The 18,536-nt window shown below is 42.8% G+C and overlaps 1 protein-coding gene and 1 long non-coding RNA gene across 4 annotated transcripts; one reads left to right on the top strand and one right to left on the bottom strand.

The window, feature by feature from the left end:
- Positions 1-3,433: 3,433 nt before the first annotated feature.
- On the bottom strand, positions 3,434-12,108 carry LOC123128630 (protein SEMI-ROLLED LEAF 2). 3 transcript variants are annotated; one of them, XM_044548686.1, is made up of 20 exons: positions 11,949-12,108; positions 11,528-11,750; positions 11,281-11,355; positions 10,417-10,532; positions 9,969-10,083; positions 9,721-9,849; positions 9,338-9,385; positions 8,691-8,893; positions 8,403-8,599; positions 7,955-8,232; positions 7,689-7,838; positions 7,180-7,611; positions 6,934-7,083; positions 6,068-6,140; positions 5,736-5,863; positions 4,940-5,134; positions 4,711-4,848; positions 4,509-4,619; positions 4,213-4,359; positions 3,434-4,041 (listed from the first exon to the last, which is right to left on the bottom strand). In XM_044548686.1, exons 2-20 carry the CDS (start codon positions 11,636-11,638, stop codon positions 3,892-3,894), a joined length of 2,946 nt encoding a protein of 981 aa, XP_044404621.1. In that variant the 5' UTR covers positions 11,639-11,750; positions 11,949-12,108; the 3' UTR covers positions 3,434-3,891. The 3 variants fall into 3 exon arrangements, with proteins under 3 accessions (XP_044404621.1, XP_044404623.1, XP_044404622.1); XM_044548688.1 differs by having other exon boundaries at positions 11,528-11,734; positions 11,949-12,095; XM_044548687.1 differs by having other exon boundaries at positions 11,853-11,961.
- Positions 12,109-12,506: 398 nt separating this feature from the next.
- Positions 12,507-16,527, top strand: LOC123128629 (uncharacterized). Its single transcript, XR_006463337.1, has 6 exons — positions 12,507-12,931; positions 13,039-13,209; positions 13,286-13,385; positions 14,094-14,181; positions 14,251-14,331; positions 14,717-16,527. It is a non-coding gene; the product is annotated as an uncharacterized lncRNA (long non-coding RNA).
- The last annotated feature ends 2,009 nt before the right edge of the window (positions 16,528-18,536 follow it).

Below are 18,536 nucleotides of genomic sequence, written 5' to 3'. Positions count from 1 at the left end.
TGTATGAATTACAAGATATAGGGGGAGATCTCCATGATTCTACTCTTCAAGTGTGCAATGCTTCAAAAGCAAATACCTCACCATGCACATATTCAGGGGGAGTTCTTCTATATCTTGCAATCAAATTCCTCAATATCAGTATTTACACTTTATATGGCTATCCCCGTTGAAAACTTAATCTATATTGTCATCAATCACCAAAAAGGGGGGAGATTGTAAGTGCATCTAGTGCCCCTTAGTGATTTTGGTGTATTGAAGACTTATAGGTTAAGGGACTAATGCGTTTGTGAGTATACACAGGTCTATAAGTCTATGAGGAGTTTGAATTTTACAGAGAAAGTTGACCCCTAAAAATGAAGTTCTTTGACTAAAGACTTTGGATTTCTGAAGACTTTGAAAGTGAAGAAATTGGTGTGACCTTGAAGACTTGGTATTCATTCGAGGAACATGAAGCGTGAAGACTTTTGTTTTCGTAGTTTTATTTTCTCTTTCTTGAGTCATAGGAAACACCGTACTGTTAAAGGGGGTCGAGGAAATACTAAGAAATTTTTTCCATGTGATGCTCAACTCAAAATCCTACACCTACCAATCCCTTTGAATGAAGCCATTGGAAATCTCATACAGTCCAGTCATATTCTTCAGTGACAGATACGAAGTTCTTCTGGTCTCTGAAGAATTTGTTCTGACTGAGGAGTTAGGAATTCGCTAGTGCGGATTGCCTACACAGTGAGGAACATGATAGCCCTGAGGATTTTGCTACTCAAAATTCCGACCGTTGTTGTGCTATGCGCCAGCTGTCCCAAAATATCTATCCACCTAACAGTCATATCATTGAAGGGCATTTATGTATTATCATGTCGGGCTTCTCCCTAGGCTATAAATAGCCGCCCCCTACAACCACTAGCTGGTTGGCTGCTCCGAGAGAAACTGACACTTGTCATTTGAGAGCAACCCATCCTCCGAGGACTTTGAGCGAAAATCATCAAGTGAGGAAAAACCCAAACCCAAACACCTACAAACCCCAAGTGATTGAGCATCACTGAAGAGATTGATCCTGCATGGATCCGACGCTTGTTACCTTTGAAGATTGTGCTTCTTCCAAACGGTTAGGCGTCATGGTCTAGAGCATCCAAGAGGAATTGTGGATCGCCGAGTGACCAAGTTTGTGAAGGTTTGGAAGTCGCCTGAAGACTTACCACGAGTGATTGGGCGAGGTTTGTGTGATCTTAGCTCAAGGAGAATACGGTGAGGACTTGGTGTCCTGAGCTGCGTGTTCAGGACTGGGTGTCCGGGACTGTGGTCCTCGAGTTTAAATACTCAGCCGCTTCAACCAGACGTACAACTGAGACAGCAGTTGAAACTGGTCTACCAAATCATTGTCTTCACCAAACTTACTGGTTCTATTTCCTCAACTCTTTCATTTCCTCATAATTGTGTTGTGTGCTTGTTCATATCTGTGCTTGAAGACTTTGACTGAAGATTTTCTCAATTTTCTCAGTTCAATCTCTTCAGTTTGTTTGTCTTCATCATGTGTTATCATGTGCTTACGCTTCCTGTACTCTGTGCCTGTCTTCATTTCATTATGATGACTATGCTTGTGTTTTGTTATGTTTACTTTTGAGTACTTATTCCGCTGCTAGTAGTTCTTCGCCAAGGAATTTCCTCACCTGCAAATTCCTTAGTGAAGAATTTCATAAAAATCGCCTATTCACCCCCCCTCTAGTCGATATAACGCACTTTCACCACGAGCGCATCATTTGCTCCCACGGCCCCGCCACCATGGCCAGCCTACAGGGCTTCTGCTTTGCCACCATCCCCGACGGCCTGCCGCCGTCCGACGACGATGTCACGCAGGACATCCTCGCGCTATGCAAGGCCACCACCGAGACCTGCCTCGGGCCATTCTGCGACCTACTCGCGCGGCTCAACGACCCTACCACCGGCCACCCGCCCATCACAGGCGTCATCTCCGACATCGTCACGGGCTTCTCCATGGAGGCCGCCAACGAGCTCGCCCTCCCCTACGTCCAGCTGTGGACCGCCGGCGCCATCAGCTACCTCGAATACTGCCACTACCGCCTCCACATCGGCCGCCTTGCCGCTCGCCGCCAAGCTCGCCCGTGCATGCGCTGCGCCCGCGCCCCGCATCGCGAGCTCGCCCGTGTCGGCGCCGCGCTGGCGCCCACCGCCTATGCCACGCACTGCCGAGCTCGCACCGCCCGCACCCCGCCGAGCTCGACCGCGCCACGCCCAGGCCCGCACCCCGCCGTGGCTGCCCGCCCTGTTGCGCCCGTGAGTGGAGAGAATTAGGAGAAGAGAAGAGAGAAGCATGTGGGTGGGCCCTGTAGGAAAAGTGAGGAGAGAGGGAGTGAGAGGCTGACGGCGGGCCCAATGGCATGCAAAACAGTCTCTCTCCTCCTCCACCTGCCCCACAGATTCCTAGGTTTGGGGTGGGTTCGCCGACCAGACTTTTGGCCAAATCCGACACTAATTATGGTCGTGGGGGCGCGAGTGGGACTTTTTCGTCAGCCGGCGTTGAGAAAGTGCTCCTGAGGGGCTTCCTAGGGGACGGGTGGAGATGCTCTTAGTATGTATAGGCAAGGGGATGCTAACATCAGTCCCCTTGCACTTCCCAACAATGGTGAAATTGTCTTGTTCAACTAGAATACTTATGTCCTTTTTATCTCTTAGTGTGTATAGGCAAGGGGATGCTAACATGAGTCCCCTTGCACTTCCCAACAATGGTCAAGGTGCCACAACCACATTTTCATATCTAGCTCAGCTATGGTCCACCTAAGGTCTCCGACCACCCACCTCTTTTACTCACATTTAGTATTTCAAGAGCTTAACATTAAATAATGCACACATTCAATATATGAAGAAAACACATACAAAATACAATTATAAAAAACATTGTTTACTCTACAAATGTGGTCATGATCGTATTGGAGCATTTCTCAAGTTCCAAGACGGTTGTGTCACGTGCCAGCGAGTTCGAGGACCAAATTTGTAACCTTACCTCGAACCGTCGTTGTCCTCCACTGACCAGCGGGGCCCGCCTCGCGCCTAGAGGCAGGAGCGCTCTCTGCATGGCAGCCCTTCCCTCATGGACAACCCCGGCCCACACCACCCACCAAGTTACAAAGGGGCCCACCTAGCAGCCACACCCTTCACAGAACCCAGCCGACGACCCAGCCAGAATTGGGACAAAAATCCAAAATTGGACACCTCAGTTGATGGAGGGAGCTATAAAATTAGGGAGCATAGTAAATTTAAAGATATGTTGTCTTCTTTTTTGGATCTTCTTTTCTATTTCTATTAGGTGCACTGAGGTCCAGTTCACCAGGTGCACTACTACAAGCAGTGGAAATGTTCTCTGTACTCACCTAATTTACAAACTGATGAGCCAAACAGAGATATCAATGGGTTCATCTCGAACAAAATCACTGAGCAGATGAATTTCCCGGACCATATACACATGAATACCAACATGTGACACAGCACGATGAGCCCAGCTTGCATAATTACAGTTGCGAGATAGCTGGTTAACAACTGAATGATAAGATAAAACCCTAACAGATTGCACAAAACGACTAGCTGATTCTTCTTGGGCAGAATTAATTACATCCCCCATATGACCTCGACCGGGAGCAAGGAGTAGGCAACCGACTAGTGCTGTCAAGGCACTATTCAATTCTTATGACGGGACGAACTCATCTCATCTTGCATACCGGTGACTCCCCTCATCTGTTGCAAGTAACAAATGCGTCATGCTTGATGCATGGATTTAGAGCCATAGAGCCACCATTTGCTGGAAACTGGTAGCTTCCCGTGGTGTTGTGGGACCCTAGATTTGCAGGTTGCTGTGTTCATTTCCTGCGGTAGGCGGTCTTAGCAACCAGCGGATGCGAGGAACTTGTCATAGGGATTCAGGACTGGTAGCTTGCAGAAATTGGAGTAGCACTGGTCATCGTCTGACTGCAGGATTATCCCAGCTATTGGAGAATCTGGCTCAGATGACTCGAGCAACCCTGTGCCAACCTGCAAGTCCCAGGAATCTTTGTGAGCTTGATACAATGACCACACGAAACAGCAAGAAGAACCGCCGCGCTGTATAGAAGTAACAGAACTATATGGTGATGTAATTGACATGTCCAACTGTTCGTTCCATAGAATGTACCATTGAATGTATACTGAGCTCAGGTTGCTAACCTCTTGTTGCTGGGCACTCATGCAGACAGATAGCTTTTTCTCCTTTCCGATTAAGAGAGCTTCACATTGGTCGGCCACCTGCTTAAAAGGCAAACCCTGGTTTGTTGACACGGACAATCTTCCAACATTCTGAGATGTCTCCGAAACCTGCAGAAGTGATAACCTCTTTTTTAGCAGGTATCGCTGCATCTTAAAAGGCTATTGATTACCACCACCATATTTTATGAAAGCTACTATTCAGCTTTGGTTATGCATTAAACCAGAGTACGAGAGGTAACTAGGAGATAAATTCATACTGATTGGAGAAGCTGATCGACATCAAGAAGACCATTATCCGTCGGTTCTGCTAAGGTATCAGTTGGTTCAACAATCGTATCATCCTCAAAAATAAACCCCATAGGAATAACCTGCATAATAAGTCCCACCACAATATAAGAAACGAAAATTAATGGTTTACAAGACTTGATATTTCCTCTGTTGCTAAACATGGCTGATCACCTCCAAGGATTTTTGGTGCAACTTCGCGTTATATGCAGGAGATTTTGAAGGTGATGCAATAAAATGTGAACCGATAGGACACACATCCTCTGCTGAGAAATCCTCAAACAACTGGTTTCTTACAGTAGATAACTCTGGCTGCAGAAAAACACAGCATATTGGGAAATTAACAGCTACAGAAACAGAAAATGTCAAAGCACGAGTATGCACGGGTATCATTCTGACTTACGTCAGATAGCTTCAAGCTATCAAGAATAAGAGAAACTGCTATTTGTTTTGACTGATCATTCAGTTTGATGTTAGAGAGAGATTTCGTAGCAAAATCGTTATCTTCTTTCGAACCGTAGTCTCTAAAGACAGATTCGATACCACTGTCAAGAGCTTGCAATCTGAGGTCATCAACTAAACGAAGAAATGGATCAACCTGGTAAACATAATTATCAAAAATCAACACAAACTGCATAGTAACACAACATATGATTTCTATAAAGCAAAAGGTACAAGCAAAAAACACGTAAAAAGAATAGTGAACTATATACTTTTGTCATCAATGACCCCACCAAGCATATTAATTCCATGTCGGCCACTGTATTTTGAGACGATATTGTACTTGTTAAAATTGATCTGGTACTGTTCCGAAAATTATTGGCCGTGCACCAAAACTGGTACCAAAAACTCGGCTGCTGTTGGTCGGCAGCACAGGTATTCAGCTAAAGAAATGATACTTTTGTACTATGCACCATTTTTTCTAGGGATAAAAAAACTAAATAATTCATTCATTAACTTTGATTAAGAAATTGCTCCATACTGTTGTTGGGGCATGACTACACAAATATCTCATAAAAAATAAGAAGGAAAATGAAGGAGAAGCATGTTCTACTAACAGAGAAGAAATAGGAGCCTAGTTCTCGTCAAATTTGCTCTCTTTGTGCCCTAGAAATAATGTTCTCTTTGCGGATTTTCTGGATTGCAAACAAGTCATCACCACAGAAACGTAATGAACAAGGATATGTTGTTTCACTTACGGTACTTTCAATCAACAAATCTTTCACAACTGGAATGAGTGTTGGAACACTAAAAGCTTTCGAAAAGAACACAATCATAGACGTCGCCAGAGTAAAAAGAGAACGCCTGCGTGATGGTGGCAGAAAACCTGCAAAACATGTTACATTGCAGAAAATATTTTAGCATAAACATAGGACTTTCTACTGCATATAGCCATAAGTGAAACCAGAATAACTGAACAAAAGAGCAGATAACGCTGCCAAAATAATTGTTATTTTTATGAATCACAATTCAGTGGAAGAAAAAAAGTTTCATGTAAAACATTCTGAAAAAAAATCATGGAAATAAGTACCTGCTTGTAATGACATATTTCTTAAAGAAAAAGAAAGCTGAAAGCTGCCGACCAGAATTTCTAGATGTGAGTTCTGCAATAGATCAATTAGGTCAAATCACAGAGAGTGATGGAATCAAATGTCAAATAAATCTTGCAGCTCAGAGCCATAGAATTTAAGGTTAAAAGCTACATACAGAATAAAGATCCACATAAGAAAGAAAAAAGTTGTCAATTATCATAACAGTTCAATAGCTGAATATGACCATCATTGATCTATATAATCTGGCAATCAGTCATATAATAAGGAAATGGGAGATAAGAATCATGCTCTGATCAAGTGCAGTCTTTCAGATAAGATCCTATGAACTATGGTATAATCGGCAATGCAACAAACCAAACAAGATATGGTAGCACCCTAGATTATTGTCATTATGATGAGAGCTTATGTATTATAGTGATTGCTCATACAACTGAGTTTTCTAAAAGGTGTTATTATGTGAATACTAAATGAAATCCTTAATACTACCATCCAATATATATACACACAGATTTATATCAAAATATGTTTTCCTTGTTATGTATTCCCTCCAGTTCACAAATACGTGCCATTTTGGACATACCTTCAGTCAAACTTTTAATTGACTGCCAATATCATTTTAAATATTTAGATTGGAAACATGAAAATCTTATGTGTAGATTTGTGCAAAAAATGTTTTTAGAATATTAAAAAAATTAGGTTATTGCATATAATATAGTTGCATCTTGATAAAAACAAAATCAAGACCATTCAAGGTCTAAAACGTCGCTTATTTGAGAACTGGATAGAGTACTGGCAGGAAACACACAAAAAACTGGTCATAGATCCGGGCAATGTGCTTCCTCACCTTGTCTCCAGAAAATAGTAGCATCAAGCTGTAAGTATGTGAAATTGCTTCATAGTTTCGTGGAACATTTTCAGGTGACAATGCCTGGGTCCACAGCGATGAAAGCAGAATATTTGCCTGACGTGCACTCAGTATGAGGATGACTGGTTCCTGCAAAGTAAAAGAATAAAACTTCTTGTTCTGCTAAGAAATAGGCAGTTACTGAATGATCCTGTTAGCCACAAGAAAGCTGAGTATAATACATACTGTTTCTGGAGCAGGTCCACTTGATTTACTTATTTCTGTTGCAGACGGTAAAGAAGGATCTTTTACACTAGTCATCCTTTGGATAGTCTGTGACTTAAACAATTGTGGCTCATTTTCACTGCCCTGTTCTGTGTCCTCAGTGATGATGGGCATTAGATTTGAGCTTTCCCGCCGTGGACTTCCACGAAATGAAGACACGTTTCTTTTTAATTTCCCAAACAAAGCTGCTGAAGATGAAAAAACTGACGATGTCCTGGATAATGTCTTCTGCAGATTAACCTTGCTTGTCTGTGAAGTTCCTGAGAAAGAGCATGGAGCGACAGAGGAGGGAACAAGAACAACAGAGAAAATCCGGTGTGCCCCTAAATGGGTCTCGCAATCGGGATAGACCATTGCCATAATCAGTTGATGAAACAATGCCTCAGGAAATGCCTACAGTGTGTAGTATACCTTGTTAAACATTTTGTACACAAGAGAACGGAAAGAAAAATTATTTTCAATCAACGTACTTTGCTCTTATATGTCAAGTTTGGCAATGAAGCAATTATTTGAGCTGTACGATATGCTGCACAAATGGTTGACCGTGCAACAGGTGTGGTACTTGAAACATTCTCCAGTACTACAGCTAATGTATCAAGGATAGGTCCAGCATCACCGACCTGAAGAGCATAAAAGAAAATTCAAGGAGCACATAGATGGGTGGGCGTGGTTGCAAACGATCCATAGCTTGCAAACAGCAAAGGGTGTTTCTGAAACAACTTCAGAGAAAACTGACCTTTCTAGACATTTGAATAATGCATTCATCTACACCTTTCTGATAGCTGTCATTCCATTTGTTTTCGCCTCCAAGACTTTCATCTTGCATACTTTTACCCAAATGCTTGACCATATCACTAATTGCAGCCATTATTGCAGTAGAAGATTGAGCTTTGGAATTCTCAGCAAGGTGTGCTGTAACTTCAATGATGTCTAGAATCATATCTGGTTGGTTCGATACATTCTTGTGTTCGAGATGCTTAACTAACATCGACAACAATATATGCGCATTCTGTCCTGCCAGCCAATAATGTAAACTTATAAAAGAATAGAAAAATTGTCAACACTAGCAATCACTGAAGATGAGCATGCATGTGTAGATATCTTGAATACCACATGAAAATATAAAGTGTAAACTAATTAAATAAGTAAATTAAATCCAAAAGGCTGAGGAAATAATGAAATACCAGCTTTCTCCATCACAATCTGCATATCCAGGAGGACACACAGTGCAAGTCCCTTAGAAGGTGACCACATATTGTTAGTATCAAAATAACGAAATACTGTCTCCAGAACTCGCCGGATGGTTGTTGCTTCCCTAGATATTCTAGCAAGGTTGTGCAGGCAAATCCCAGACCAGAAATTTGGACTTCTTGATTCTTCTCTGTGCAGGAAAAATGATTTAAAGAGATAAGATATTAGAAAAATTATTACAATGTATAAAATTCTATAAACTCCAGCCCAAAATTATTTACGTTGTCAAATTCAATGCACCGTTGGTAGCTCTAATATCTTTCCATGAAGAAACCCTCGCCAAAATGGTAACAGCAGGAGGGCCATGACCTTCAGCCTTGAGAACTTCATTCACCCAGCGACTCCTTCTGTCCTCAATGGTGTCATCATTATTCTCGGAATTTGCATATGGGCTGTCATAGTTTTCCAGAACTGCAGAGACAACCTGTGCAACCAAAAAATAATGGTTGAGAATAGAAGTAGCCTGGCAGAAGAGCAGTTATCCTGATACACGGTTGTGCCTGTTTGGCCCTATGATCTCAACAGAGTTAACGACTAACTGGCAAGTAGAAGCTTTATGTTACATGTTTCGAAGGAAGAGAAAACTAGGAGCTGTCGAAGACAGGTTCATGTTCAATAATCATATATAACTTATAACATGGACAGATTGGAAGATAGAACTATGCACTGCGAGCTTATTCAAACTAAACAGACTAAAAGATCAACAGTAAAACCTTGGATTTGACTAACAACTGTTTGGTTGTTTTTATACTACTCCCTCCGTCCCATAACATAAGAACGCTTTTCAAACTTTGTTAGCTTGAAAAATGTTCTTATATTATTGGACGGAGGGAGTAAAATGCAATGGGAAATAGAAAACTGCACTTACATTGTCAAGTTCTGAAGAGATATGGGAGTGCTCACCCATAAACCAGACCTGAAAACACACATAAATGGACATATATGAGTATTTCGATATACATTTGAAGCACAAATGTGGGCACATATGGCCTCTTTTTGTACTGATGAATCCATCCCTCGGCAGGACGGTGCAAGACCCAATCTTTTGATGAGAGGATCAAATAACATCTCAAATGGCATGATGCACAAAAGACAGAAAGAACATTTTGAGGAGATGCTGATCATGCATGATGACACTGTCTAACCCTACTATTTGACGTCACCACCCAAAAAAGCATCATGAAGGACTAGCTGCCAGTAAGACAATCAGCTGTAGAGCCACCAGGTATATATAACAAAAGAAAGAAGTACCAAAGATGAAAGGGCTTGGAGCGCGGCAGCATGAAGACTGGATGTCTTCTCCTTCTCACCCATCTCTTGGGCCAGCTGACATAGTATAGGAATTTGGTTCTCTAGATTGAACATGTAAGTGCTGTCAACCTGTAACAAGAAGTGTAACACACAACTCAAAATTTGCTGAAAAGAGTTGTCTTTGATGATAGCAAAAATGCAAAACTATTTTAATTCGCAAATTGTTGCCTACCCGAATGTCCAAATACCTGGTAGTTTACAAAGTCAAAAAGCATTTGACACGCTATTATCCGTAAGTCATCATGTCTATTTTGCTCCATTGTGGTCTCTACGATGGTCAGTAAACTATTGGCAAAAAGGGGCCTGCAAAACAGTGACTTCGCTCATTATAGCAATTATTCACACAAACAGAACATATAAAATATTTGCACCAGGTACAATTTTTAATGTTGCAAGATATCAGAGTCTACCCGAAATAAATAGCTTGAACAAAAAGCATAACTCAAATATACAATTGGACAAAGAGTAACATAAATGACATTATTCTATATAGGCATGACATAGCAGTCTTGAAACTGAAAAATAGTGAACATACAATGAAGTTATCATAAATATATACAAAATTCCAACATTTAGCATCTAGAACCTTCAGTGATATATTCAAAAGAGAAAATGCAACTAGCAAAAACAACTTACAGTTGCTCCGGACAAGAACATATCACCTTTCGGTAAATTGCCATGACAACTTTCACTGAGCCAAAACGCTCAGATCTCAATTCCTTGAAAAACTTTTGCTCCAAATAAACGGTAATCTGTGAAAGTAAAGTGTACACGCATCATTATTTAGGCTTTCCAACTCGTCCCTTCGAAAAGCAAGTTCATCTGTAATTAAAACTCTCTTTAGTTCTTAATCAGAAGGCAGTACTCTTTCCCAGTTTTCAGACAAGTAGCATAATTATGAATGAGAAAAAGATCAAATCCATGGGTAGGGAAAAACTCATACTTTCTAAAACTCTCCCTAAGAGGTATAACCCTCGGGTTCCACTACTTGTCTTATAGTATGATGTTATTTTCTAGCAATTTTGACTACCAGATGCCTTGCTTGCATTGAACATGTACCAGCAGAAATAGACTTAGAAGCATTAAAGTGCATATGCGGGATATAGTTAATTTTTAGGTGGATTTTCTTTGCACAATTTAATTAAACTCTATATTTCTGTGGTCAGTAACATAGGCAGCTAGCGGCACCCAAATAATACAAGTTTGAGGCCAAGGCTAAGCAATTTTGCGGCGAACACAAGAGGAAGAGATCTTCAGGTAAGCAACAATTGTCCAGTAACCAGCAAAGAGCACAAATAGACGATTGTAATTGCAGCACAACAGCCTAGGTAGAAATATAAAGGGTGCAAACATGATTCGGTAAGAACTAAGTTTTAGACTTGTTCAGAGAATTATGTTGCACCAGAAGAATACAACACTGACCTGTTGGTCACAATCGGACACCGTGGGGAGTTGCGCTAGAACAATAAGTAAGAGTCTAAATCTAAAAGAGAAACACACCTTTGGTACACGCAGTGAATTCTTGGAAATATATTCGCACAATTTGCCTATCTTTCGATCGTTTGGTGGTTCATCCTGAAAAATGGAGATCAAAGTTTCCTGAGAGGTTAGAGAAGATGCACATTTTTGCAGAGCAGATGTGTACTGGTATGGTACAAATCTAGATACTGTCAAAAACAAGGAAAACTTTGCTAGCATGGCGGTCTCAGATTCAAATCCGTTGGAATGTTATAATGCACGTGATCACCTGCGACTTGGGGAAGATTTCGGCGAGCAATTTCTTGTAGCGCTTGACCGGGTGGCGAGACCTGGTCCGCAGGTCGGGGCAGAGGAAGCATAGGCTCTCGCACACTTCCATGGTCGTCAGCAGGGCGCCTCAAACTCCACCATCCGGCGTCCACGCGGCGGCCCACACCATCAGCGAGCTCCTATCGCGCCCAATTCCCACTCAGACCTACAAGCAGCCCGACCTTCAACAAAAAAATTAACCAAACAATCAAATCGGTACTGACATTTCCGATTGAGCAACAAAGGGTCGAAATGCGACAGGATTTGCGGGAGCTAGCACGCACATTCGGCCGATCGCGGCAAGATCACGGAGCGAACTCCTGATCGGCGGCAAACTGCCTAAGAACCGTCTGAGAACCCGGCCGTGCGTACGTACGTACCTGGGGGGCGGTGGATCGATCGACGGGACGGGACGGGCGGGCGCAGGGCGCGGCGGCTGGTCCGCGCCTCGCGGCGGGGGCAGGCGATCGATGGTGGGGGTGGTGGGGGGTGGTGGGAGAGAGAAGGGAAGGGAAGGGGGGGTCCGGGCGAGGGAGGGGGGCTCCGCTCCTCTTCCGCTCCTTCCTCCTTCGTCGCCGCGCCGTCTGCTGCCGCGCGCCTAAATTGCTGCCCTCGCCGCGCTCGCGTGGCCTTTTCTATATCTGGACACACCGCCCACGCCTTCTCCGGGCGCTTTTGTACATGCGCACTGACCCGGGCCCACGTCTCGTTTCAGTTACAGGTGGGCCCGCTGGACAAAAAGTTCATCAAAATGTTTATGTAAAACAATCATCAAAATGCGAGCAAATCCTGTTTCTTAAAGAGAGTTTATTAAAAACATTAAGGTGTGCATCAAGGCCGAATACTCGCGATAGCCACGTCATCATGGGGAGAGAGATTCCCATTCGTCGCGGGGCTGGTAGGCACTGTTCTGTTCAGGTCGTGGGCGACGTATTCCTGGGATCCTTCCCCACGAAGGCAACGCCGCATCCACCCAGATGCCGACCTCCCTCGCCCCCAACCCAACCCCCGCCGGCGACCTTCGTCTCCCCCAGCCCAATCCTACCCCGCTCTCCTCTCTCCCTATGCCCCTACCTTCCTCCCTCCTTGACGGAGCCCGAAACTCTAGCTCATCTGTTCCATGGTTCCGGCCATGGATGGGGAGACCACGGACGCGGCAATCGCCGTCCCACCCCGCACCTATTCCGGCGATGACGATGCCGAATCCGCATCAGCAGCAGCCGATCTGCACCCAACCACGACGGCTGCAGCTCGATGGAGGATGTAGGCTAGCCGCATCGCTGAGTCCAACCAGGGCGTGGCACACCTGGAACCTCGCTGCCGCGGTGGTGCAGAACCAGCGTCGTGGCGGGCAACAACAGCAGTGAGTTCCAGCCTCCATCTCACCTTCCCCGCCCCCATCGCTGCTTAAGATACTCACTTGTTCCCCTCTCCCTCATGCTCCGCAAATCCCCGATGGCATATGAGAAGGGAGGATAAAGAGACAGGGGAGCTCTCGGGGAGATGACTGCTAAATCACAGCTACCACAAAAAACACAGGCCAACACCTCGGACATAACCCATGCACCGGCCACTGTGATTTCGCATATGGCATGTTCTAATCACTAGAGTGAAAGGCGAGCTCCAGACTTGGTAGATGATGTGAGGGATGGTGTATACTGCAACACATTGTAGAGCTTACCATATCCACTAAGTCTGTACTTACTACCAAGTGCAGGCAGAGTGAAGAACTACAATCTGAAGAAAGCAAGCATCAACAAGGCTGATACTGCTACTCTATTTGATCATCCACTTTGCCGCAGTTTGGGCTAAGCAAGGTATGATGGTAACTTCTAGCGCTTGATTCAAAAATGGTCATTTGTTATACATCATTTATTTTCTATTTTGAATCTTATTATATCTAATCAGTCCAGTATTTCTTTTTTCAAATTCTATAGTTAACACAAAATCCAATCTCAAGAGTAAGCAATATAGTACGTATACACTAACTGTCTGAAATGTGCCTTATGGTAGCTTCTAAGAGCGGGGATATGTGCATATATGAAGAAACATATACCGAACCATTCAACTCTGTTACTGAAACCATTCCAAGAACCCTTTTCCCTTGCACTATTTCACATTATCACAGAAATCTCTGAAAAAGGCCAACTACATATGGAATCCCTCAGTCTCTTCTAACCTCCCTTGTCTACTGAATGTGTTAAAAGTAGAGGCTATACTCTGTTTCTAGACAAGTATGACGATAGGGTCAGTAGTGCCGTTGCAAAGTCTGTAGCATGTAAAGTGTGTTATTTTGCCTGTCTAAAGTGGTTAGACAAAGTTCTTTTTTCTCAGATGATTGCTAATAGTGCCTACACAACCTTTTATCCTCACCATTGCTGGTCCGACTATTACATACTCCATCCGTCCCATAATATAAGAGTGTTTTTGACACTACACTAGTATAAAAACGCTCTTATATTATGGGACGGAGGGAGTAATATACTTCTGAACTTCTCTAATTGCATTTGATGAATTGCTGAAAGGTGGTTGGACAATAGGGGAGCAGTATTCCAAGAAATTGATTTCTTCGTCTGATTTAGGGTGGTCTTCAGAATCTGACAAGAAATTGATGTAAGATTTATTTTCCTATTTTTGGAAGTTCCTGATTTGTATAACCATAATGCTCTTCTCATTGTACAGGCAATTGAAGGTCCAACATGATTGTGCTGATGCTCTCTCCTTTGTAGACGACCATCCCGATGTTTGGGGTTTACTTACTTGGTACTTAGTATTTTCATTCCGTGGGTATTACATCCTTGTTGTTCTGGTCGATGCGAACAAGATCCTTGACGTTTCTTGAATCAAATAAATGATTGTTTCTTTCTTCATTGGCGGCTAGATCGTTTCATGGTTATTTATTCTGAAATTGTAAGTTGAATGGATGACTCTGTTGTAGCAGTCCATCTCTGAAGTACAGTTGTGGTCAATCCACACATGACTGAGTTGATCTGCTCTATGGCGAATTAGTTTACCTTTGTTTCGGTGGCCAGAAATAGTACTATTAAACTATTGATACATTATTAGGGGCTAGAACAAGGCATGTACTATTTGTTCCCTTTGGATTGGGTGATTTCTATGAACCTTTACCTCTATGCATTTTCCACAGGTTTACAACACAAGATTCCTGACCAGAAGGGGAACAACGCGGCGATCACCAAGTAAGTTTTGCTCTGACTTTCTTTTGCAGAGTTAATTGGTCTTAAACTTAATTTCCAGGGATGCTGATGAAGCTTCTTAATTGGCTAGATGGATTTGATGAGGTTGCCATGGTAAACTAACATCATCAAGTTTTTTTTCCTCTAGATGCCTTTATGCCATAAATGCAAAGGAACGGATTCAATCGAAGTAATTTGCTAGCTAATGTGTGTGTGATATGCACTCTAGCTTTCCTTGCTCTTGGGGAAAGTATAGGTGTTTCAACATGAATTTTGCAGATAAAATCTATTGTTCATCATTGCTTCATTGTTTCTCTGAATTTACTGGATGTTGATTCACATTACATTTTATTTACTCCCTTATCTAACGTATCACATTTTTTAGAAGGATTTTTTTTAGGATTGTAGGTTTTGTTCTGTCTTATTGTTGACATGCCAACATAATTACCTGATTGTCTGATAGGCTTGAATTCTTACGATTTCCTTCTTACTGTGTTTGTTTTATTTAATTTTGTGAAAAATCTGATTTTATCCTAACCTGATACATCTTGATCACTTATGCCGAGAAGGGTTCATCGTCCCAATCAAGGTGAGTAAATCGACCACCTCTTTGGTGCTTTTGCAATTGGTAATGTGCTACTTGTGGCTTGAGTGGCTTCAGTTCAGTGAAGAACACAACTTATTTGCACTTGCTAGAATATAATTATCCTTTGTGATTTTGCTATGCGACTTGATTGATTTCAGGTTAGGAACATGATTAGGCTGTTGCATTGTGCATGACCATGGGAAGACACTGTTTCCCATCATATAGTTAGTGTGATGGTACAATTTCCCATGCAGTATAAGCTGGAGTGTGAGCTTTGCCTATGCCCTTAGTAGCTTACAAAATTTCACCTTATTCCACTTTCATGGTACTATATTGCCATCATGAAGCATGGTCATTTGGTTAGGAGTATTTGTTTTACAACCTCGGGTTCACATTAGTTGTTTCTCTTCATGGCGAGTTAGCTTCATCGGTGTCATTTTCAGCTCGATGGTCATGAATTAATTGTGACTTCCTATCTACTCACACTTACTTCAACAATTGCTTGTTTTAACCATAACTTATTATTCAGATTGTCTTTGATGTGTGAGTTTCAGCAACATACACAACATTGCACACTATTATGGAACGGAGGGAGTATGTTCTTTTATTACTAATCCCACTTTCCATGTGCATGCTAGGCAAGTTGCCTTTCAGGTCCAGTGCATCACTAGGCGATTATACGTTGTTTTCGGTTAGATCAACTTGCATCAGTCGCTGCTCGGTGTGTGAAAGGGGAAGTTCAGAAGTAGTGGGGAGTGCAGCTGACTAAAATCCATATAGCAATTGTGTTGGGTACATCAAGATGAAGATCAAGAGATTTTTTCATGAAATGCATCATGTTGTTTCTGATGTGAAAATGGATTATACCAGGCCTCTGGAGGACTCTGAAAGGTGTTCTTTTTATTTGTTTCCTTAGTTGTGGCCTCATGAGGTCCCTTTCTTTAGCCAAACTGAAGCACTTCATGTTAGCTTGTCTTCACTTTTTGATTAACTGTAATGCATTGTCTTACTCGTTTATGCTCCCCAGGTGAGTCCCGCATATCCTCATTAGATGTAGCACTGGCTATGTCGCACATATCCTCATTAGATGTAGCACTGGCTATGACGGTTCTGAACTCAAATAATATAGTATATGTATGTTTGCTCGATCTGGAAATAATATATCTTGATGTTATAGCATACGTCCATATTGATGTAATGAGTGAGGCTAAGGACAAAATATGACAGCCGAATCCGCTGACACAAGATAAGTGCACACAAGCCCGCCTCAAGTGGTGCCATCAGGTGGCGCCCCATCCTCTAGTTTGAATCAAATTGCTTCAGGTAGCCCCTCTCCTTTTCAACATTTTTTTCCTGACTACCCCTGTAAAAAACATTTTTCCTGCCTAAGGACAACTCCAACGCAGGAACACTAACTGATGTTCGGTTTGTCAGGCTTTCATCCGTTTGGGATGCTACTTTGGCCATTGTCCGACCTTGTTGGTGCCATTCTGTTCAGTAAACCTAACCGGTCGACCCATTTTGGTCCAGCTTGTCTGTTTTGTTTTCATTTTTTCTCAATTTCGACATTCTATATATATAAATCAAATGAACAAATAAAAATGAAATGTCGATCTTGATTAAACAAACAAGTTAAATAGTTTCTATTACAACGCAACAAATAAGTCAAATAGTTTTTATTACAACAAGAAGAATTTGAAATTGTAGCAAATATATTGAAAGAAAATGAGAAGATTCATCTATTGGTTGCCAATGTGAGTTCACATATGCTCAACAAAATCAATTTGGAGTTGAATATGAGTTGTCCAATTACATGTTTTCTTGGTAAAATTAGGTGCATTGTGCATATATTGTCGCTCCATACACAGGCTCAACGTTCTCACCCCGGTAATTAAGCCTTGGTCAAATATGGTGTCATCACGCTCATCCTCTACGATCTTGTTGTGCATGATCACACAACATGTCGCCATCTCTCACATCTTCTGAGTGCTCCATCTTCTAGCAGGGTGCCAAACAATAGTCCATCGAGATTGAAGCACACCAGAAGCACGCTCCACATTCTTTCTATCACTCTTGTTCTTGGGCAAACCTAGCCCTCTTCTCTCCTAAGGGCACTGAGATTGTCTTCACAATAGTTGCCCATTGAGGATAGATATCATCAGCTAGGTAGTATTCCTTGCTGTATTGGTAGTCATTTACCTAAAAGTTGACATATGGGGATTAGCCTTCAAAAAGCCTAGCAAACACTGGAGAGTGCTAAAGCATGGTGATATCATTGTGAGAACCTGCCATCCCAAAAAGGGTGCCAAATCTAGAGATCTTGTGATGCCACGGCTTCAAGTATGGCTGTGCAAACCTTAACATGTCTATATTGCCCCTGTCAAGCAAATGAACAGTTCTTCCACGGCCAGTGCATACAATCTATGCTTCCAAGCATCCCCTGAAGGCCTCTCGATTCATTGATCGCCAACGACCGAGCTATATCCGCATCATTTGGTTCTCTCAAGTACTCCTTGCCAACACACTGCAAACCATAGTTTTGTGGAACATATACAATGCCTCAAGGCATGTGGACTCACTCATGCGGATATGCTCACTTGTAAACATCCGAACAACTGCAATACCTTTTTTATAAGAGAAGAAGCCAACCTTTCCAAGGGCAACGGGCTGGCAATCGAAGTAATCATCATACTACATCACTCCCTTCCAAAGACGGTTGAACACATGTCCCGCCATTCGGAAGCATCACCAGAGCTTGGCACTAAAAACTGGGCTTGTGAGCTCAAAATAATCGTCGTAGAGTAGGCAATGGCCGCTTTCTCTATTACAACTCAAACCCGGAGCATGGCCCAGGATGGGTCCCCTAAACATTGGGGGTTGGCTCGAGATGTGCTCATTGACAACCATAGTAGCAACCATGAATTCATCATCATCGGACGATGAACATGATGTTGTTGACAAAAAACTCATATGAGCTATCCATACCTGTATCTTGTGGTGTGGAGGAGGCTCGACTGGGCAAATGGCCAAACACCTTAAGGGCGTCAACTGCCTCGGGCACAGACAAGGGGCGGACGGTGAAAGGACCTGCCCTCGGCTCGTCGCAGTAGGCCTCTAGTAGCCCCGCATCCTCCGGTAGTGTCAGTTGAGGTTGAGGTGCTACTGGCAACCCACGCCTCGGCGTG

Source organism: Triticum aestivum, chromosome 6A (assembly GCF_018294505.1).
Source record: "Triticum aestivum cultivar Chinese Spring chromosome 6A, IWGSC CS RefSeq v2.1, whole genome shotgun sequence".
Taxonomy (NCBI): Eukaryota; Viridiplantae; Streptophyta; class Magnoliopsida; order Poales; family Poaceae; genus Triticum; species Triticum aestivum.
The sequence above is the reverse complement of the archived record's forward strand: the minus strand, read 5'-3'. Positions and strand labels throughout refer to the sequence as shown.

Bases quoted from the DNA above. Each gene is read 5' to 3' on its own strand.
- LOC123128630 (XM_044548686.1), bottom strand. From the start codon at position 11,638: ATGGAAGTGTGCGAGAGCCTATGCTTCCTCTGCCCCGACCTGCGGACC. The intron at 4,620-4,710 runs GTGATCAGCCAT...CTTATTATGCAG, and splicing joins TGCACCAAAAATCCTTGGAG to GTTATTCCTATGGGGTTTAT. The intron at 4,360-4,508 runs GTATGAATTTAT...TCACTTCTGCAG, and splicing joins TCGATCAGCTTCTCCAATCA to GTTTCGGAGACATCTCAGAA.